The 24,274-nt window shown below is 31.9% G+C and overlaps 1 protein-coding gene across 1 annotated transcript in view; it reads left to right on the top strand.

The window, feature by feature from the left end:
* The window catches only part of LOC123661269, a 47,573-nt gene extending 23,659 nt beyond the window's left edge, over window positions 1-23,914 (top strand). The window contains exons 3-6 of the mRNA XM_045596256.1: window positions 15,875-15,893; window positions 22,814-22,961; window positions 23,084-23,285; window positions 23,543-23,914. Of these exons, the coding sequence (XP_045452212.1) occupies window positions 15,875-15,893; window positions 22,814-22,961; window positions 23,084-23,285; window positions 23,543-23,850 (677 nt within the window). The 3' untranslated portion in view covers window positions 23,851-23,914. The remainder of the gene's footprint in view (window positions 1-15,874; window positions 15,894-22,813; window positions 22,962-23,083; window positions 23,286-23,542) is intronic.
* The last annotated feature ends 360 nt before the right edge of the window (window positions 23,915-24,274 follow it).

The raw sequence follows: 24,274 nt of genomic DNA, 5'->3' as shown, positions 1-24,274 counted from the left end.
CATAATTCGAGCTCTACTCACATATCAAAGCTACTGCAACTGCCCAGCTGTTGTAGAGATGATCACTTATAAGTACCTCGGATTGACAACAGACAACAGCTTTAATTGAAATTGGCACATTGAATACGTCTGCAACAAACTTCGCCAATTTTTAGCTAATATTTTGATATTAAAAAAGAGGATACCGCTTAAAATCAAAATTTTACTGTACAACGCAATCGCTGGATCTCACAATAGATACGGTCTAAGTAACTACGGACGGACTTATAAAACGTTCACTGAAAGAATCTTAAAACTTCAAATAAAAATACTTAAAGCCATTTTAAATTTTAAGGATAGACATAAACACTGTGATGGTGACCTAAATTTTTTAATATCTTACCAATTAACATTCAATTAAAGTATATAATGTTAAGTGAAAATTATTTAAATCAAAAATTCTAGCAACATGTTAAACTACTTACCCGTGCTATCGCAAAATGCTGGTTATGGACTACTAGTTGAACTGGTCAGCGAAATACAGCTTATTTAGTGCCTAGACTAATAAATGACCTACTGGCTAAATTGATCGAAACTATTACACCAATTAATTTAAAAAATAGACTTAAAAATTACTTTCTTGACAATATTGTGACTACTATTGATATATTTGATTGTGTGCATCTTTTTATTTGATTTTTCAGTCAGCTTACTTCTAAAAGGAGGGTGGGTAAATGTATGATTATTTTAAATTTTTTTGGTTATTACTAAATAGCATTGTCATAAGGCTGCGTGGCTTTTAATGCTATGTATAATAATTAAGTACATTATTGTTTATTTGATAAATAAATAAAAAAAATTGCAAATTCAAAGTGTGATGTAAGCACTTGAATGCGTTCGCAAATAAAACAAATTTTCAATTATTTTTTTTTATTTTTGTTATTGAACATATTAGCTAACTCAATTACTCATTAACCAAATCCTAACTTGAATTAAATTTCTTTGACTTACGCCGAGTTGCACGAAACAAAATTAAAATTTAAGTAGAGATTAAACTAATTTAATCACAAGAATTTCATACAATTCTTGCGATTAAATTAGTTTAATCACTACTTAAATTTTAATTTCTTTTCGTGCAACTCGGTGTTAGACGAGGAAAGTCATATTCTTTAAGATCCCAATGCATTATTTACAAAATATCAGCAAAATCTGTAATCATACAGCATAAGTAATAAAGAAAATAAAGAAATACATATAATGGATTTTATTAATTTTGGTTGAGTCATATTAAAAAATATAATAATAATACGAACGAAACGTAGTTTTATATTTATCTTATTTGTACTATTTCGTATAAGTTACCTCACATCGAATTTAATCTAGAGAAAATCTATAAATCGTGTTTCAACAAAATATATAAATTTTGGCACGTATCTCCGGCTGCAACGGACGCTCCGGAAATATTTTTCGGACATCCGACGGTACTGCGCATCTCGCTTTTACTATTGATAGCGTTCTTTTTCATTTCATGTAAAGTTTTAATTTATCGACAGATGTATATATAATTAAATATTTATTCCACACTGAAATAATTGTTAACACTGAAATAGTTGTTCTAGTATCAAGAATGGAATTATTAAGTTTAGTATAAAAAGAAATATTATCGGTATTTTATGCGGTATTTTAAAATAAAAGAATATTTTTTATCCTATCTTGGTATACTTTTTTAATAATCTAATAACTGACGGTCTAGTTGCTTCATTAAATTATTTTAACAAACGACATAATCGTACAGGAAATTGATAGCGAATCTATTATTTCTACTATATATTTATATCACACAGCAGTGATTCTCACATACTAGTAGTGATAAATTTACAGAATTAATATTTTTTACAAATTTCTACTGTTTAAGCTTACCTTTTTGCTATTGTATTTGGTCACAAACGAAGAAAAAAAACGACTTCAATTACATCGACAAACTAGGTCGACGAAAAATAGTCAAGTAAATATGCATTATTAGAGATATTTCAGAAAGTACTTCTCAGATCTCGATTAAATTTAAAAGGGACAACATGACAAGCACATCTTTTGAGTAAAAAAATAATAATCGAACCCAGTCAAAAGTTTTAAAGTAACACTCAAAAAAAACGGTCGAATTGATAAACTCCTTCATTTTGGAAGTCGGTTGGTGCAGTAAATAAAAGATTTATTTACTTTATTACTAGTAGTAGTTATACTTTATACATGGAGTTCATTATGTTTAGTTTGCAGTATCTTAAATTATAAAAGGTTTTTTATAAGTTATGTTGCCAAGAATACTTTTATCATTTCCCTTCATAGTGTACAAGAGCTCGCAACAAAGGAAAATCCTTAAGTGCTCCAATCTGAGATCCAACTGCAGTCTAGGGCGTGTATAAGTGAAATAAATGCTTTGCTTAAGAAGAAAAGCTACAAAGTAGTAGTAAACACCCGTTTTATTTCAACTGGTAATAAATTACTCGCTGAGTTTCGCTACAGCGTTTGAACCCATTGTGTGATCCCTCATAGAATATGATATTGAATTGTACTTAATGATAACATATTACATAAATTTGATAAAATATTATAAACTTATACTCAGTTCGGAGAAACTAATCTGAAACCTATTGTTATGATATCCCAATTTTACATGAAAATAAAATTAATTAAATATAACGTTTCAAAAATTATTTAACAACAGCAATATGTTAACATTACGCTACTCATATATACTTCACTTAATAATTAAACGTTTAATCATAAACTATTAAGCGTCTTATACAAGGAAAATTAAACACCGAATTGATTACAAAACGCACACATACTTACTTGAAACTTAATTAGTAAATATGTTAGCTTCTCGAAATATATTTGAGACATTACGTATTATGTGTATTAATTTAATCAACCTAATTATTATTAAAGAAATATACATCGTTTCAGCCTGTAATATTACACTGCTGGGCATAAATAACCCACTTTCCCCATGTAGAAGAAGGTTCAGAGCTTAATCCGCCACGCTGCTCCAATGCCGGTTGGCGGATATATTCCCTACTATGAGTAACGATCGCTATTTATGCTATTTTCACCTAAAAAGAAATATATGTAAAATAAATAAATAAAAATAATATGCCTTTTATTCCATACATTTATAAAATAATTTGACAATATTAAATTGCAAATTCCATAATTTATTATTATTATTTTCCTTTGAAATATTACAGAATATAAATTAAAAATAAATAATAAATTAAAGTAGATAGAAATATATAATTATGATATATTTAAGAATAAAAAAAAATAATTAAAGAAAAACATATTGATTTTTTATTGTATAAATATTGCAAAATATTCATATCATATAATATTTCAAAATTTTCTTTCTTCTTTCTTTCTTTCGAATATCCACAGCGGAAATCGAACCCGCAAACCACTACACAAGAGTGGTTATTTGGCTTTTTTTACATTTAAAGCCTCCTCATAAAGATGGTTATAAACTACGCACGCTGTTGCTTACAGAAAAATGAATTATAAAAAAAAATAAGTATCTACTACAAAACACTGATTCTATTATCAACTGAACATTAACAAAACCTCAGTAAACTACTGTCAATTGAATTTATTTAGGATATTAATTACTTTATTTGGATTTTAGTACGTAGTTGAAAACTTATCAACCTACGTACATACACAAATACATACATGCATGCATACACTCGAAAAACATTACCATCCTTCAGCAGTCAGGTAATTTAAAAAAAAAAGAAGTAACCACTACAACTATTAAAAGCAGGCATTGAGGTAGAGCACAGCAGGAAATATTTTACAGCTTAGCAGGTAAGTACTCAAACCTTACAGAAGATCACAGCTAAACAGCCGATCTGGAATGCCGACAACACGCTTGCGATCCTTCTGGTGTGGTGATTGTTGGTGTTGCAAGCGTCTATACATATAGATTATCTGTATAGGCTATGGTAACCGCTTACCATCAGGCAGGCTGTACATTTGTTTGCCACCTAACGTCTAAATCAAATTTTGCATTTGCCACCTTAAGTTTATAAAAAAAAACTTCTCTTGATCTCCGAATTCGCGCACTTTTCTTTGTTTAAAAGTAAAGTTAATATATAGGTATTTGAAATGAACGTCATTTGATTTAATATCTGTAGTATGCAAAAACCCTTGAACAGTAAATCATTCGTATATCTTTGGTAAAGAATATTATTAGATATCTTCTTAAATTTATGGCAATAGTATTACAGTTCAAATTTATAATGTGCTTTGGTGATTTACTTGAAGATATCAATCTAATAAGTGTCGCTGTAGTAATGTATTTGATGGTATCATTTTTTTTTTTCTCGAACCCTTTTACTTTAATATTAATAAATTGCTTCCGCTGCTTTATTAAAATGTGATAATTTATATCTGACTAATAAGAAGTACTAGAAATATTTTAATAAAAGTTTAATGAAGTAGAAAATGTAACTTTAAATAGATCCAAGTGGAGTATGGCTTTGAATCCAAAAACAAGATTTCAGACGTCCTACCAACTAGGCTACTACAGTTCACAGCACGGTATGAAATTGTATTTTATTTTAGCAGTGTCGTAAATCTCCACGCTCGGGCCATAAAACGAAAAGAAGCCTTCATTCACGAGTAGGTGTGCGAAGATAAATATGACACATAAATTTACATTTTCAACAATATCAGGTTATACACATCTATTACACCTTGATATGCGTTCGATGATAGCGAAAATTGACAGTAAAGTGATGATAGACTTTATATAAATATATGTATGTATATATAAAGATATTGTTTTTTTATACTATTTAAAAATATGTTATTTATGTTGTATATTAAGCATTTATTTATTTACTTATTTACACTTTCGCACGCCAATACAAGGTTTTAACAGTATTACAAATGATATATAAAAATAGAATTTGCATCAGTTGCAACAGGCGGCTTTATCGATTAATTAACCATTATTTGATTTATAATCGTTATGAAATCGTTAATAGTATATTTATTACGTTTGCATTAGCAAGCACTTTATTGTCTTTTATGTTTCGTTTCATATAAATCTACTTTCATAATATACATCCTATTCTACTTGAAAAGCCGCAGTTATTATGTAACGTGATCATTCAAAATTATAAATAAGAAAACCTTATAATCTTACAATTCTGAAATAGAATGAAAACCAAGATTTTGCTACAGTATTTTGTATCAACGGTTATCATAACGGAAACAGCTTGGAATACGGTAGGCGTAACAAAATGCTACTGCGCTTTATGAGTTTTTTACGATATCTCGAACGAAATGTAGCTGTGGAAAGAAACTTATTACCGGCTTACTTCCATTCTTTTAAATAACAATATACTTGTTCTTTTATGCCGGTACTGTCGAAAAATTTTGAGGGATAAAATAATATATGGCTTTCAACCTCAGGTTTTTAATTGTTAACAATTTCAACACTTAACAAGAAAATACAATACTACCACATACGATGATACCATATACTACAAAAACAGTTAACGTGTGATCAATGTGACACGTATAGTGTGTTGGTTTAAGTAAATGCAAACCTAAAAATAATATACACGTAGCTTAAATCGTTTCGAGTCGAAATTACGGAGCAAGTAAAAGCCCCCTTTAAATTGAAGACATATCCAAAGCTCACGCACTAAGGTGGATTGAAAATAATCCAAGTAGAAAATTAATCCTTGATTACGTCCCACTCCCGTTTCGGCTTGGTAAATCGCAGATATCAAATAAATATAGATATGACCTTTTCTACGTAATATTATTATTTTTTAATAATATATTTTTTTATATCAATAATCAGTTATTTATCAATCCAAATCAAAATCAAATGATGTTAAATGTCGAGTATTGTAAATCAGTAAGCAAAGCATGAAACCCCCAGTGGGATTTATTCTTGTGTTGGACGTTCAGAAACACAAACATCTGTAAACCCGCAACCGCCATCGCAACAGCCATAAACCTGTACTGTGACGCATCGACAATTTCCTAAACTTTACCTAATTCGTATATTTTTTCCTTTTATATTTTTTCATATTTCGTCATAATATTATAACATTTGATTTCTTCACGTCTCTTCTATATATTTTAGTTCACATTAATATATTTTACGTATGAAAACGAAACATTTTACCTGCTACATGAGATCCCCCTTCTATTTACGACAACTTTGATTCCTTTGGATGAAGAAATTCTTTGACGGAAGTAAACTTTCTCAAAAAGAAACTTGAATCACAAATTAAAGGCAATACTTTAAGAACTTAATATAATTAATTGAGATATTACGTAAAGGGCCATCTTTATTTTCCATTATGAGGAATATTTAAAATTTCAAAATATTTTTAGTAGTAATTTTGTAAATACATATACAATTACACATCTTAAATATTGTATTAATAGTTATACTAGCCGAGCCTCCGCCGAGCCGAGGTATAGCCTGAACAAACATTGTGACACAAGATTTCTATACATATGGATAGATTGAAAAAACAGAAGTATATGTATATCATTTATTCTGACACATGCATCTCCTGAACAAAAATGTTTCTAAATAAAATGTATCCAACTTTATATCCACGCCACACAAACAGAGAGCCTACGCATTTAACTATGTATAAAATGTGTTGTCCGTCAGAGACAGTTTAGTTTATAGCATAAGGTCTAACATGCTTTTAGTAGAGACAAAATCTGTGCAGCAATAGTAGATGGTATGAAACAAAAAGCTATAAATTTCACATTGTATGACTGGACACGTATGTACGTCGAAATATCAATTGTATCACGTGGCAATTTATATTTTCGCTAGGAGCCCCTCTCTAAAAGATCAATTTCGCGCTTCGACAAGTTTAATGTAAACTTAAGTGCCTAGGGGAGACACCTAATGAAAACCGGCCCCATTGCCTTAACAAATGTCTCTGTTATTGAATTCTTGTGGGTATTCCAAAATTTTGTGGGAAAGAAAAAGAGAATAAATCTTCGTAAGAAAAAGTTTTACTTGAATTTTCAAACAATATTAATGTGTAAGCCCAATAATATTGTTCTATTTTTTGTCTTTTCAGTCAGTACAGTTATAAAAGCATTTTTAAGAAAATTCTTGGCAATAATTCTTTAATTAAAATAAAATTGATCTGTAAATTCATCGTTTTAAGTTTTTTTAAATAAATACAGATCAATCCACTACGCTAGTCACAACTTTACGGAAATAGCTAAAAATGTCACCCAAATACATGTATCGGTGTCCTCACTATGTGGTTTTTTAACTTATATTTTAAAATTTATTTATAAAATACAGTATCACATAAATAAAAGTCAGTTTTACTGTACATTGCACTCAAAATATACGCAAGTATGACGAGAAAAAATTTCGTATCTGATATTTTTTGAGGTATGTTAATAACAAATTTAGCATCAAATATCAGCCAAGGATGGATTCCAATCCGCGACCTTCTAGTATTGATTTACAAGTTCTAGTTTTATTTCGGCTCCCGAAGTTCAAAGGCGTCTCAATTTTATAGATCATCTTACAGAATAAACATCGTGATCATGTTACAGTAGACGAGAATCCTTAACATGCCGATACGCTTACAAATTTCTATACTTTCTACCACATAGGAAGAGAAAACTTTGATGGAAAACCACATATAGGAGAAACGTTCCTACTTGAGAAAATTTGCGAAAGGAATTTCATGAATTTTATCGCATATGTTGCAACCAGCACGTTCTAAACCAAACAAGTTCGGAATACTTCGTATGTTTGAATTGAGATCCTGGCGGGACCCAGTCTGATTGATTTTATCTAGCAGACTGTTTGCGTTTGCAAAAAGTTGGAAACGAAAAGAAAATGTCTATAATACTCTGTTACAAAGTGGAGTGATAGCTATAGTACTGACTTTTTAAATCAAATAACTAACAGTAATTAAAAAAATTGTATTTTACTGTATTTTTTGAATTTTACTAAGAAATATATTTAAAAAACATGACCTCAGTTTTAATTCGTTTATCTTTCCGTTTACGTTTTCGTATGTTTTTTGTTTTTCAGAGTAAATATGTGTTGTTTTTTCGTATATTTATATCTTAAAAATGGATCTATATATAAATATTCTATAATATTTTATGAAAGTAGGTACGCTGCTCACTAATCATTCTCGTAATGTCATCTGCATCTCGGTTCCCTGTCAAAGATCACGAGCGATAAGGCCGGAAAATGTACATGGATAAGATTCAAATGCTTGTTATACATGTATTAATTTCTTCTCAGGGTATAATTAATAATACTTAGAATTATTTACCTCTTTTATAGTTAAACTAGCTGACCCCGCAAACGTTGTTTTGCCATACATCTTATTAACCCGCTTAATCCCCCCCCCCCCTTATAACTTAGGGGTATGAAAAATAGATGTTGGCCGATTCTCAGACCTACCCGATATGCCCACAAAATTTTATTAAAATCGGTCGAGCCGTTTCGGAGGAGTTCAATGTTTAACACCATGACACGAGAATTTTATATATTAGAAAAGTATTTCTTTCACCAGTTAGCAACTATAAAGAACTCGTAATAAATTATTTTTAAAAAGAAATTTCTTTAAAAAGGTTAAATTGTAAGAACTATAATCAAAAATTCATGAAAGTTAATCAAAAATATAATAAATTAATACATTGCTATAAAACGAATATTTTGTATGGACAGATACAAATTAATTTCCGACCAAATAATCTAAACAGGTGCAAGCCATTCCAGAACGCTATTTATTTGCCGTCAGTAAAGTTCACCTCGTAACCCTAAAATCTAATTGGATTTAATTCCATTAGCGGAGGTCCAAATGGGGCCCTTTAATTGTGCTGACCAACACCGGTTCATTATACGGGTCCCGGAGGTTCAATGTTTGCGCGGCATATGATAGTGCAAAATATTCACAACTGACATTAAAATTGTTTCTAATGTAAGCAATACCCTCGTAACTTCAGATGACTCTCGACCCAAAACACACCTCGTTGTTCGTTGATTACGCGGACAGCAATAATTTTCGGAGAACATTGGAATATGGACGGAATATTGCGCTATTTCATTGGATCTTTAATATAGCCTGCCTAATATGAACCATCTACCTAAAGCCTAAAGTATGTTATGTTTATTTCATGTCAGTAGCTCCTCAAAATTTTACTGGCATTGACACTTGTAGTTTTTGTTCAATTACGAAAGCAACGTTTCATCTTTTAACCGATTTCCAGAAAAGGAGAAGGTTCTCAATTCGACTGTATTTTTTTTTTTAATGTATGTTACATCACAACTATTGACCGGGTGGACCGATTTCGACATTTTTTTAATCGAAAGGTGGTGTGTGTCAATTGGTCCCATTTAAATTTATTTGATATCTAACAATTACTTTTCGAGTTATAACTAATAATGCGTTTTTACTTGACGCTTTTTTCGTCGACCTACGTTGTATTATACCACATAACTTTCTACTGGATATACCGATTTTGATAATACTTTTTTTTTTGATGGAAAGGAAATATTTTTAGTTTGATACTATGATAAGGAAACCAGGATCTGATAATAGGATCGAGGGAAACTCTCGAATATCCGCAATAACAAGGTGTACCGATTTTGATAAATTTTAATTTTATCGAAAGCTGATGTTTATCATGTGGTCACATTGAAATTTTATCGAGATCTGATAACTACTTTTTGAGTAATCTTTGATAACGCGTAGTTACTTGACTATTTTTTCGTCGATCTACGCTGTATTACTCGTCGATATAATTGAAGTCGGTTTTTTTTTCGTTTGCAAGCAAACACAATTATTTTTTGTATATTTACCATAAATGTTACCTGTATCTTTTAATTTATTATTAATCTGTAAAAAAATATTAAAACGTGCCCATAAAAATAATTAAAGTTCAAAGATATGATATCTATATATTGAAACATGAAACAAAAACTTTGTACCCCTTTTTACGAAAATTGCGCTGACGGAGAAATATGAATTTTCACACACTGATAGTTTATATAGAGAAGAGGTTTAGAATGCTAATTTGTTTTAATTAAGTATAAAAAATACATAAATCAATTTAAAAAAAAACATTACAAACATTGCCATGTATTTGAAACACACACGCATATATATCTATACTCTTTTGTTTATTATTATAGAAGTGTAGTCTTTGACAACAAAACCTTAATAATGTTGAAATTTATAATTTAAATTAATTAAGGTCGAATTTCGACCACTGGGCAACGAACAGTAATTATAATAACGTAGACACTGAATTAAAATATTTAGATATTGTATTTTTATCACGTAGTATGTGACATATTTGTTTCTGCTAATTTTCGATAATAAACTTATTAAAATTCCTTTCCACAATAATTATCTTAAGACGATCATAATTTCGTATTACATAAAATATTATTGACATAAACGTCGCACATTATGTGAGTTACTGCAATAAATAAAAACTATAAAACAGCGAATTACTACACATGATATTGTATTTTTATCACGTAGTATGCGACATATTTGTTTCTGCTAATTTTCGATAATAAACTTATTAAAATTCCTTTCCACAATAATTATCTTAAGACGATCATAATTTCGTATTACATAAAATATTATTGACATAAACGTCGCACATGATGTACTACAATAAATAAAAACTATAAAACAGCGAATTACTTACACATGGTTATAACCTTGAGTGTGTACCCTTTCTATAATTCATCATAACATTCATAACCTTGTATAGTCAAAAGCCTAAAGTCACTGACAAAACAAACTTGTACAAACATATTGCATACAAATTCATGAACCCTAGGTGAAAAGGCTCAAAAATTTGTATCAAATCATGTTTTGTTATTCACCTGCCAAGGGGAAATGTTCCCAATTTTTTTTTTCTTTATAAACGATTTCAATCGTCTAATAAATAGGCCCGTCATAGATGAATCAGTTAGTCACTGAGAAAGTGATAATATATTCATAAGTACATATATACCAATGAATCTTCAATTGTTATGAATTAACTTTTTAATAGAGTACATTGATTTGTATATTTTGATAAATAAGGCCAAAAACAATTATTAGTACATTTAATCACAATGACTAATTAGTAACGTCTCTTGACAAAAAAGTGGAAAAATTAGCTAAATAAAATTAACATTCAACAACTGGCAGCAAAATGAATCGTAGATCCGAAAACACAAGTGACTACTAATAAATATCCAATATGATGGCATTCACATATATGCCCCTTATAAACACTTGTCGTTCGTGCAAATCTTCCTTCCGACTTCGTCCTATGTCGAGGTGCGAACTCGCTAGAACCCCCTCTAGACACCCTTAGAAATTACCTCCTCTTAAAGATCTTACTTTTCTTGGATTGATTTCAGTAGCTTTTTGACCCCCAAACCGGTAAACTAGCTCTATAGCATACTCATTTCTAAAATAAAAAAGTGAGAATCACGTAACAGCAAGAACAAAGCCAATAGCTATGATCACTGCGTTATTTCTCATCAAACCACAAGCTAAAGATTCACGATTTATATACATAAAATATATAAAATTTAGTTTAAAAAAAAAACAGAAAATTTATTTAATGTTAATATTAAATGATATAAGTTTAATATAACAAATTACTACACTGAATAACTATGTTATAGTTCTATCGCTACTCTCATTTGTCATACCAGCCGGCCTAGCATGCATACAACGAGATATCTCTTGACGAGAGAGAGAGATAATGTCTACATCGAGTATTTTCTCGATTACCCTAACATGCGCACTACGAGAGACAAAATTCTCTTCCGAAGACTTCGCCTTGTCGAGTAGAGAAACATTATCAACCATAATCACAACTGAATATCATTCTTATTTCTTATGTCGTAAAGTTGAATTTACAAGGTTATTGACCAATCGTGCCAAACCGGGATGAGCCAACGTTTGTATAATTTCAAACGAGTGTTTTATTTAACAATGTTCTCGGCCTTTTGGTTAAGATAAAAAGTGTATATCTAATTTAAAAAATCTAATATGGATAATTAAACGGCGTAAGTAAATGAATTTAATTATATATGTAAAACAATATGCTCGTGTTGTGCTTTATATCTTGTCGCACATTAGATAATTGTAATTCTATCACGCATTGTTTTATTTATTTATTTATTTTTTAATTTTTAAAATTTTTTGAATTTTTGAATTTTTTTTTTTTTATTATTGATTTTACTTTTATTCTATTTAATTTTATTTTTACTTATTGATTTTTTTAATATAATTTTATTTTGTTTTTTATTCTGAATGTTGTCTTGTCTTGTTGTACTAACCCAATATGGACTTATACTTTGGTCTGAAATAAAGTATTATTATTATTATTATTTAGAATAAGAAGCAACAGGGCGCAAATACGTTTTTTGTGTCATTATATGGTACACTTCACTCGACTTTTCGCATTTCCCGCTCTTCGTATACCGAAATTATATAATTATAATAGGGAAACGCCATGGTATACAAAAAATAGGCACCCGGTTTAATTTATTTTTTATTTATCGTCTTTCTCGTCGATAATATTGAAAACGAGAAGTTTCTCTTCCTAAAACGACAAAATTCGACAAAATTACGATGTCATGTTAGCTTCCGTAGAGATAAATATCACAGATCACTAAAATTTAATGATTATCTCTTCTATTGACGTAACGAGAAGAGTATCGCGTGCACGCATGTTAGCTACTGTAGACATAGAGAGATAATACGAGAAAAGGGGTAGACAAAATTTTGTCGTGGCGCGCATGCTAGGCCTGCTGAAATCCCTTAACCGCAACATACGTGCCTTGGACATTTAGAAACAAACTATGATAATATATAATCATAACGCCCTAAAAACATTTTCATCATATACAAATTTTTGCGTTTTTTATGTTCTTTTACATAGAAATGAAATATACCCACGTATTGCTGTAGGAAAATGTATCCTGAAATTAGACTTTAAACTATTAAAATAATATGTGTTTTGAATTTTCTTTTTTTATTATTTAAACTCATTTTACATAAAAAAATTACAGTAATACACTCTAAAAATCGCAGAGATTTGTCCGGAGTGTTAAGTTCGAATACAGTTCATTTAGGCAAATAAAAATAAGGTGGGTAGTTCTACAAACTAAAGTAAGTATCTTTTAATTAGGTGTAAATGCGTACACAGGGAAGGCGATCGAGACGCAAAACCGGTTTGTTACAAACAGTTACAGAATGTTCAGATAATACGACTTCAATTCATTTTTTATATTTTAAACATCCATTAAATTGTTTGTACTTTTTATACTAAATTATCAAATTATGTAATGTAGTTATTATTAAAATAGGGTTTCAAAGCACAATCAAATCTTTATTTTACAAATTGTAATTATATTAGTTTTTGAAGAAACTCCGCAGTTATTCTTTGAATAAAAAAAAAACTTAATCCTTTAAAATTTAGAAAATAAATAATTGAACAATAAATTCTTTATTTGGACCAAATACTTTACAATTCCTTAACCCGCCAAACTTCGAGACAGTTAACTGAGGTAGGGCACAGCAGGAAACTTCCTGCTCAAAATATGTAGCAGCCCGACTGGGGTAGTATATCGATCGACCTTACAGAAGATCGCAGTTAAATAATAGTACTTTTAAACAGTATTGTGTCCCTGTTGGTGAGTAAGATGTCCAGAGCTCTTAGGGGGAATTGGGGATAGGGTCGGTAACGCGTTTTAGATGCTTCTGGTGTTGCAAGTGTCTATTGGCTACGGTAATCGCTTACCATCTAGTGCGCCGTACGCTTGACCTAGTTGTATAAAAATAAAAAAGTTTTTTGGCGGAAAAAACGCTTGTTAACATATATTATACAATATTCTTTTTTTTTTTCTTTACTATACACATATTATAAATTTTTATCGAACATAAATATCATTTATTTAAAATAATTAATATTTTTTTAAAGGAAAAAGTAATTAAACTTAAAAACTTCAAAATCAATTCGTTTCGCAAACTCAGTAAGTAATTCAATCTTCACATTATTTATTTTAGTCGACTTACTCATTTTTTCATCAAAATTTAATTCTCTAAGCCATACTACGTTATTAAATATTTTGAGTAATTATTTACCTAATTTAAACTAATTTTCGCTCTCTTAATCTTTTGGTATTATAATGGTTGTGCACCAGTACTTTATGCTTGACGTTATTGAAATGTTCTAGAACCAACAAATATTTAACCTTTTCATGAACAGGGAGTAATTTATAAATTATAAATAATTTTTCATGATTGTGTTTACACAGAAATTTTGTTTTGTTGTCAACCGGATGTTTCATAAAACGAACTTGAAATAACTTAATATCATCTTAATATGTTTTTAGAAGTACGACCATAATATATATGCTTACATACCAGACCAGTACTAAAATTTTATGTTTTCTGTTTCAAAAATGAGGAATTCTTCCTATAAACTTTCAATCCCTATTTAATCCCTTTAAGGTTAGATTGTCCACTAAGGCTGAATTGCACATATGTATATTCATTTTTAATCAAAAGTTCAAAAATTTAATTTCATGCTCTTAAAAAAAATACGGACAGATGGATTATATGACAAATACGAACCTTCCACCTCTATTTGACGAGTAGAGAATTAGTATAATTTTTCAAAATATGTTGTTAATATATGTAATGACCTTCGCACAAATTTGTTCGAGTCTTTAGTGTCCTGTTACATAATTCTGTCTTAGTGGATGTCTACTAACTATTAACTATCTACCTCATCATTCCAGGCTATTGCAGTCCACTGCTGGACATAGGCCTCCACAAGTTCGCACCGAAAATGCGTGGTTGAATGGAATGGAACGCTGGGCAGGCGGGTTGGTGACCGCAGGGCTGGCTTTGTCGCACCGAAGACGCTGCTGCCCGTCTTCGGCCTGTGTGTTTCAAAGTCAGCAGTTGGATGGTTATCCCGCTATCGGTCGGCTTCTTAAGTTCCAAGGTGGTAGTGGAACCTTGTTATCCCTTAGTTGCCTCTTTCGACACCCACGGAAAGAGATGGGGTGGCTATATTCTTTGGTACCGTAGCCACACAGCACATCTACCTACTATCTACCTACCAAATTTCAATCTTGTAGCACAAAAAAATTAATGTCTATCATATAAACTTTCTCGAGCCCCTAGACCACTTTAATCAGATCCTGTCATGACATCCATTCTAAGCGGACTCTTACTAACTTTAAACTACATCTGAGCCACACTTCAAACTTGTAGCACAAAAAATTAAACACTTTCATACAAACTTGTAAGAGCCCTTAGACTCCTTTAATCAGGCCCTGTCGAAAAATTTGTTCTTAACGAACGTCTACTAACTATAAACTACCTCCCTGCAAAATTTCATCTTTGTGCATCCTGTGGTTTTTGAGATTTAGTGATGAATCAATGACCTAAATATATATATATATAATATCCTTGAAAGTCTTGTTTTCTCTTTTAAAACATAACCTTTCAACACTTATAAATAGTTTGTGATATAGTAAAATTTAAACAGTATCAAATACTCCACACAAAATTTTATTAAACATAAAAATATTTTTATTTAAAATAGTTTTAAAAATTCACTTTAGTTTAGTTTTCTTGAGTTTATTTATATATTTTCAACAATAAAAAATTATTTTGTCATAATTAAAATTAAATTAATCAGTTTTAGTTTTACAATTTCACTTTCAATAACTATGCTGTATTTCATAAGCTACTTGACACATCGATTCAGTGAAACATTTCTGTCACCTTCATCTATCATTACAATTATTGATAAAGACAGACGTAATGTTTAGTAACATTAAACGATAACAAGTATTTTCGTGGAATTTCTAGATCATTCAGCGAATGAATATGTTTAATATACTATAATATGTTTTATATGAAAAAAGTTGTTTATTTTTTATAACACTAGTTCGACAAACAAGCGTACGGCTCACCTGATGGTAAGAGATTACCGTAGCTTATAGACGCCTGCAACACCAGAAGCGCGTTGCCGACCCAATCCCCCCCCCCCCCAGGAGCTCTGGTCACCTTACTCACCAACAGCTCCTAGCTCCAAAGATGAAACTTTCTGTAAATATTTTGATTTATTAGAAGACTTGTGTTCCAAATACCCGCAAAATAAAATTTTAATATTTGGAGATTTTAATTTAAATTCTGCAAGTCAAAATGTCATTGTAAACTATAATAACATGGTATCGTTTTGTAATTTGACTCAACTTAACACCATCGTTAACGCTACTGGAGGTATATTAGATTTGGTTTTATGTAATATCAAGAACAATATATATCTCAGGAGTGATATATTACCACTTGTCCCTATAGATAAATATCACCCCCCTTTACTAGTGCAATTTGATTATTATAATAAGGAATCGAATATAGAAAAAAAAATAGATAATAAAATAACGGCAAATTGTAATGCATGGAATTTTCATAGGGCCGACCTTAATAATCTGTACATGCATCTCGAATTATTAGATTGGAACGATGTATATAATAATCAGGATGTTAATAAGGCTGTTGACACATTCTATAAAATTTTGTATGACTGCTTTGATAGATGTGTTCCTAAAAAAAAAGTAACGCTAAATACATCACGTTATAATTATCCGACATGGTTCACACCTGAGATTATACGTACTATTAAAAACAAGTATTTTCATTTAAAGAAATATAAGCACAGCGGGCAGGAATTTAATAGAGAAATGTTTAAGTTTTATCGAACAATGACTAAAATTTTAATTAATAGTGCTTTTTCAAATTATGTACATACATTGGAAATTAACTTGAAAGATAATCCTTCTAAATTCTGGGACTTCGTTAAAAATCAGCGTGCATCTAATAATTTATGTACAGACTATGAGATTAATGGCAATGTAGTTTCGGGATTAAACGCTGCTAATGCTTTCGCAACCTATTTTAGGTCGGTATTCCTACCCGCAAAACCTAGATTAGATATGAATGAAATTTGTTCAGTACCTGGTATCCCATCTGCGTGTGTTTCTGTAAGTTACATATCTGAGGCTGACATCCGTACCGCAGTTAGGCGCCTTAAGCCCCGTTCGACAGCAGGTCCGGATGGTATTCCTTCATATCTTATAAAGGACTGTCTGTCTGTTTTTCAGGGCCCTCTTCACTTTATCTTTAATCTGTCACTATCATCCGAAAAATATCCGACTGCTTGGAAATTATCTCGAGTAACACCAGTACTTAAGAGTGGTAATAAATCTAGAATAGATAACTATAGACCTATAGCTATTTTATCAGGCTTTGCAAAAGTTTTGGAAACAATATTAAATTGTCATATCACTGCTCAAATCCAGTCCCGACTGTCAGACTCACAGCACGGTTTTCGCGCCCGCCGCTCAACTACCACGAACCTTATTAATTTTACCGACTACAGTGCAAGGGCTTTAGACAGAAGAAAACAAGTTGACGTTGCCTACTTTGACTTTCAAAAAGCGTTTGACCGCGTAAATATTGATATTCTTTTAAATAAGTTTTCAAAATTAGGTTTTACACCCACTTTATTAAAGTTCTTTGCAAATTATTTCACAAACCGCGTTCAATACGTCCAACTTGGGTTTTATCGGTCTGATCCGTACTTTGTACTTTCTGGTGTAAGCCAGGGTAGTACTTTAGGTCCTACCCAATTTCTCATCATGATTAACGACCTTCCAGAAGTACTCAAAAGAACCCAATGTCTGATGTTCGCTGACGACCTAAAGTTGTTTATGACTATTGAAGGCAATAATGATTGCGATGCGTTTCAAAATGACATACATAATGTTTGTGCCTGGAGCAGAGACAATCAATTAGCATTTAATACATCTAAATGTAAAATTGTAACGTATACTCGGTCCCATTCCCCGATCTCCTTCACGTACACCGTCGACGGCGAAGCTTTGTCTAGAGTAGATAGTATACGTGATCTAGGTATAATCTTTGATTCGGCGTTAACATTCAATCACCACATTAAATTAACGTGTCAAAAAGCGTACAAAGCACTTGGGTTTGTTATAAGACAATCAGCAAGATTCTCTAACAAAGAATCAATTTTAATATTATACTTTGCTTTTATTCGCAGTACATTGGAATACAATGCTTTAATCTGGAATCCACACGAAAAACTTTATAAAACCTTAGTTGAGCGAGTGCAAAAAAAGTTTGCCCGTTATTTGTTCTTTAAACTATATGGTTACTATCCTTATTTGTATCCCTCTCTTTATGTGAATGGTATGGTGGGCTTGGATACTCTTGAGCTAAGGCGAAAGTGTGCCCTTATGCTCCACTACTACCATTTACTAAATAATAAAATAGATAACCCTACGACATTGGGGGCATGTGGTATATGCGCACCGCGCTGTACGGTCATGAGGCGCTCCCGGCCGCTGTTCGCGGTGGAGTGTGTGCGGACGCAAACTGCTCGGAGCGCCCCAACGCAGTCAGCCCTTCGCTTACTTAATAATATGTTGGCCTCCAATAGTAGTACTGATATATTCGCTATGAATTCGTCTGAATTTGTTAAATCTTGCTTTAAGTATTTAGAATTATGTTAATGTGTATACTCGTATTATAAGATAAATTGTTATTTCTTTAATGTATTTGTTGTAGTGTTATTAATTTATGCTTGTTTATTGTACGCCTTGGTTGTAAACTGTAAGTGCAATAAATGTAAACTGTAATAAATAAATAAATAAATAAATAAATAAACAGGAACACAATACTGCTTGAAAACAGTATTATATTGCTGTGATCTTCTGTAAGGTCGAGGTACTACCCCAGTCGGGCTGCTCTATATTTTGAGCAGGAAATTCCTGCTGTGCCCTACCTACCTCAGTTGTTCTATCACAGGTGATTTATACTGAAATATAGGTCAATATTATATAATATATTTGGTTATATTATTTTGATTTATTGTTTTCACAAAAATATTTACAATATTTTGTCCAAATGGCCGAATGGATAAGACAAATAAATTGTAATAGTTCGAAATAACTACAGTTTCAATCCACTTTGACTTAGTGTCAATATCTCACGCTTGACCTTTGACAAAGCATCAACTCCACTTTTATCCAGCGACGTTCTAAGCTGGTTTTGTACACATAGGCTGGTTTGCTCACACATAGGATAGTCCAATCAAACTCTCAAGACGGCTTCTTCCATCCAGGTCGCTCGCTTTGCTCGCTTCAGCCTGTAATATCCCACTGCTGGGCATAGGCCTCTTTCCCCATATAGGAGAAAGATCAGAGCTTAATCCATCACGCTGCTCCAATGCGGATTGGCGGATATATTCCCTACTATGAGTAACGATCGCCATCCAGGTCAAATCACAGTAAAATAAATCGGCCCGATTCCTCCCCGATCTTCGTATAACAAACACAAACAAACAGCAAGACTATTCTTAAAACAACTATTACAAATATGAAACTATAGATTCAATTATTTTCCATTGAATCGTAATCTACCCCATATGAACATTTTACGCCGATATAATCAAATTGTTTCATAGTGAAAACAGTAACGATTTGCTAAAATTTCACAGAAAGAACATAATCGATTTATATTATAATTTAATTTGTAATCTAAAATTTTTGTGGTATTTACGATTACGTATATTGATGAAAGATAGAAAAAGCACTAATACATAATGTCGCTAGAATTACTTTCAAATATTAGTCACATTTATCACTAGTAAATATCAAACTACAATATCCTGAAAATAATTTTCTGACTTCATCTATTCCATTATTTTAGAATTATAAACGTTTTGTATCATACACATGCATATTATGACTTCAATTACATCGACAAGTAATACAACGTAGGTACACGAAAAAATTGTCAAGTAAATACGCATTGTCAAAGATTACTCAAAAAGTTTACATCTGATCTCTGTCAAATTAAAATAGATCACGCGCCACCTATCGATTAAAAAATCATTGAAATCGATCCACTTACGCCGAGTTGCACGAAACAAAATTAAAATTTGAGTAGAGATTAAACTAATTTAATCACAAGAATTTCATACAATTCTTGCGATTAAATTAATTTAATCACTACTTAAATTTTAATTTCTTTTCGTGCAACTCGGCGTTAGTCTGAAACAAAAGTTCTGAGATTAAAATACATAAACTAAACTGAGTTAAGGCACAGCAGGAATTTCCTTCTCAAAATATGGAGCAGCCCGACTGGGGTGGTACCTCGACCTTACAGAAGATCACAGCTGAATAATACTGATTTCAAGCAGTCTTGTGTTCCTGTTGGTGAGTAAGATGACCAGAGCTCTTAGGGGGAATTGGTAATTGGGTCGGCAACACGCTTGCGATGCTTCTGGTATTGCAGACGTCTATAAGCTGTGGTAATCGCTTACCATCAGGTAAGCCCTGCGCTTGTTTGCCGATGTAGTTATATATTAAAAAAACAATCAAATTGAAAACCTCCTCATTTCTGGAAGTCGGTTAAAAACCTAGTCTTATGAGTAAAACATACTATCATAGAGATTATCTTTATTAATACAACATATACTTAATGATGATTCGCCGGTACTTTCCGGTAAATCGATAAAAAAAAATTATATTTGATAAAGTAACGAGTATTATTCACTGTATGACAAGTGACGCACTGATAATAAAATTCCAATGGACGCAAATGGTCACGGGTAAGGTTTCCGCTCGGGGCAGATTGATCCAGAGACTCTTGTGAGTATTATTGTATGCATACATTTTATTTAACTATTATTAGGAACGATTCCAGGATAATGTATGTATATATGTATATATAATTAAAAAAAGATATTGCGTGGTTTAATAAGCAAAGCATTCCCTAGCCATAAGGATTGAACAATTAATAAATTAGCGTAGAATGATGCATATGAATATGAGAAGATTTTTAAGTGGCTCCATTTTTACGCTGGGAAATGCTTTTACGCATCCCACCGGCCTAGTCGGTCTAGTGTGGGGTTCCAGCACGGACTGAACGTGCAAGAATACCGACTAAATCCCAGTGATGCTCTCATCGCCAAAGAGGAAACTCTTTCGCATGTTATGGTTCCTGAATGTTGGCCCGCCTGTGCGGACTGCTTTTGTCTAAAGAACGCCATCGGACACTGCAAGAGTTCTATTACCTCGGTGGCGATTGGGAGGAATTGTGCCCTTCTCACACTCTTGTGCGAAGGGTGAAGGAGCGCATATCCCCATCTCCTACGAAGCGGATCAGCATAATGTTTTCCGTCGATTGCGACAAGAACATGGCCTACCAGCACCTCTCACTGCCGAGCATGCTGCGGACCATGATCAGCAACGTTATTAATTTGTTCTTACTCTTTTTAAAAGAATTGAAGTTGATATAACACGTACCAGCGTAATCGAGAAAAAATTTGGTAGAAATAGGCAGAAAATTGCGTAATCTACGAAGAGAGCCGATGGCTTCAAACATTTTTTACTTACCTCACTTACCTATGAGTCTCAAGAGATATACTGATCAAAAGTAACTCCTAAGTTCCGTGCTTTTATACTAAATGGTATATCAACTCCTTCAAGTTATAATTGGTAAATCCTTAAAAGAGATTTATCACACTATTTTAGGGCTTCCGATGATTTACACCTGCGTTTTTATTTTTTTGGGGGTTAACTTTTAATCCAAAGAATTTAAACCACTTAGCGATGTTCTGTTTTAACATTTATGACAAATTCTTATTAACCATAACACTAATGTCAAAAATGAGGCATGTTATGCAGCAGGCAGCTTCCTAAAGAGTTTTTTGCCCGTGCGCTTGCTTCCTATGTATTAAAGTTTTATCAGTCGTAAATAAATAATCATCAAATAATTTAAAGTTGTGCTATAGCATCTTTAGTAAAAAGAAGGAGGAAACCTTTATATAGTCAATCAAGAAAACATATTCAATGTTTATAAATATTTTTTTACCGAATCTTTAATATAAAAAAGAATATATATGGAAATATAAGTTATTATTTTAAAAAGTTTCAAGAGCGGGTAGCAAATGCTGCAGGAATTTCAAGCAGAACATTGAACAATATCCTAAACGAAGTTTAGCAATCCGAAAAAAGGGAGACCAAAAAAGCTATTTCACTTAGATGTGAATGATTTTGATTCTGTACTAATAGTATATAACCTAATTATTTAAACATGATGTGAACGTGTTTTTTTTTAATTTCATCCAAACGTAAAGACGGCACTTTTAGAAAAAAAATGGTGCATTTTATTTAAAGAATAAATAAAATATCGATACAAGAAAATCATAAAACTCTCTTAACAGCTCAACAAATATTTTATTATGCAATATGTTTTTTTTTTTTTTTTTTTTGATAATCCTCACATAAGCCCAAATACGTATGTATATTTTAAAAGAACATTTTTAAATGTAACGTTGTAAAGGAGTAATCTTATCGTTTTATGTCTAAAAAAGTTGAACTTGTATATTTAGTATCGTTTAATTTCTGTTGATCGTAAGTTACAATACACAGTGTCTAAAATCGTTTGACAAGAATGATAAGCCATCCAAGGATTATCTGTATTTTAAATCATGTATCATGTAGTATAAATGAACTAATGCATACTTTTGACTCACAATATCCTTAACCATATACAAGTAAAGTTAACAAAATGGCTCCGAACGCAATCGATTCAAGTTTTGATACGGACGCCGAAATCAATTTAAATTATTCAAAAAATAATAATCAAGGTCTGCATGAGCCTGTGTCCAATAGTTATCCTATCGCGTTATTTCAGAATGCCTTAAATCTATTAGCTCATATACTAATTGGATTTGTAGTGGGAATTCCGTTACTTTTTGCATTTCAAAGTGGATTGCCACTGGTACCGATTCAACAACATATTGTTTTGTGTGTGCTTGGTGTAAGTAAATTTTTACTTATCATTGCGAAAAAAATTAAATCAGTAATATACATAAGTAAATATTAAACTTTCTTGCTTGTTTTATAGAGATTTAAAGATTTTATACTTTTTATGCTTTTCAGTACAAACTGTTGATGGCAGAAGCAATTCTTAGTTTATGCCCTCACAACGGTTGGACCAATCGTCTTCAATTAGTACATAAACGAAGAGTACATTGGATCTTACAAGTTTTGGGCTCCATTTTAGCTATTGCTGGAAGCACTGTCATCATAACACATAAATATAACGAGGACACAAACTTCAACACTTATCACGGACAATTTGGTAAGTCATCTATATAATATTCACTTGCTAAAAACTATATACGATTCAGACTAAACTACACTAGGTACTAACACTTTCAAATATCCATCCCGAGTGGGAATTGATCCCGCAAACCGTCCGTGTTTTAGGCGCCTACACGCACCACTACACCGGAGCGGTTGTTAAATAAGTTACGTTATTTAATTTTAATAATATTTAATGATTAAATTTTTTAACTTATTTTATAAACATTTTAAAACATTTACTTATTGTTACAGCTCTAGTGGCTTTGGTATTTACCACTGTTAGTCTTGTGAATGGATTGGCGTCGCTCTATGCTAACGAGCTTCGCAAATTTCTTCCCGGGAATTGGTCAAAGATAACTCACGTCTGCTTTGGTATCGTAGCATTCTCTGCATCGTGTATAACCCTCTGCTTCGGTTTTGATAAGTTGCTGTTTAGAACCTGGGCAGGTTCTGACTTTGCGAACACCTTAATAGCTTTCACGGTTATTCTCGCCCTTATTATTCTAATTAATCCAGCCATCACTTTCTTCTACAAATCTAAACGAGTCTTAAAAAGATGAAACAATAGTACTAACTTGTTGTGTGTTGTAATAGTTCGGAAACACTTTAAGCATTGGAATCTCAGAATCCTTTTTCAACTGAGGTAGGGCACAGCAGGCATTTCCTGCTCAAAATATGGAGCAGCCCGACTGGGGTAGTACCTCGACCTTACAGAAGATCACAGCAAAATAATACTGTTTTCAAGCAGTATTGTGTTCCTGTTGGTGAGTAAGGTGACCAGAGCTCCTGGGAGGATTGGGGATTGGGTCGGCAACGCGCTTGCGATGCTTCTGGTGTTGCAGGCGTCTATAAGCTACGGTAATCGCTTACCATCAGGTGAGCCGTACGCTTGTTTGCCGACCTAGTGACATAAAAAAAAAAAAAAAAAAAAAAAATCCTAAAAAAAATAAAAAAATATATCAAAAATTATCTATTTAAACTTAG

This window comes from Melitaea cinxia, chromosome 16, assembly GCF_905220565.1.
Source record: "Melitaea cinxia chromosome 16, ilMelCinx1.1, whole genome shotgun sequence".
Taxonomy (NCBI): Eukaryota; Metazoa; Arthropoda; class Insecta; order Lepidoptera; family Nymphalidae; genus Melitaea; species Melitaea cinxia.
The sequence above is the reverse complement of the archived record's forward strand: the minus strand, read 5'-3'. Positions and strand labels throughout refer to the sequence as shown.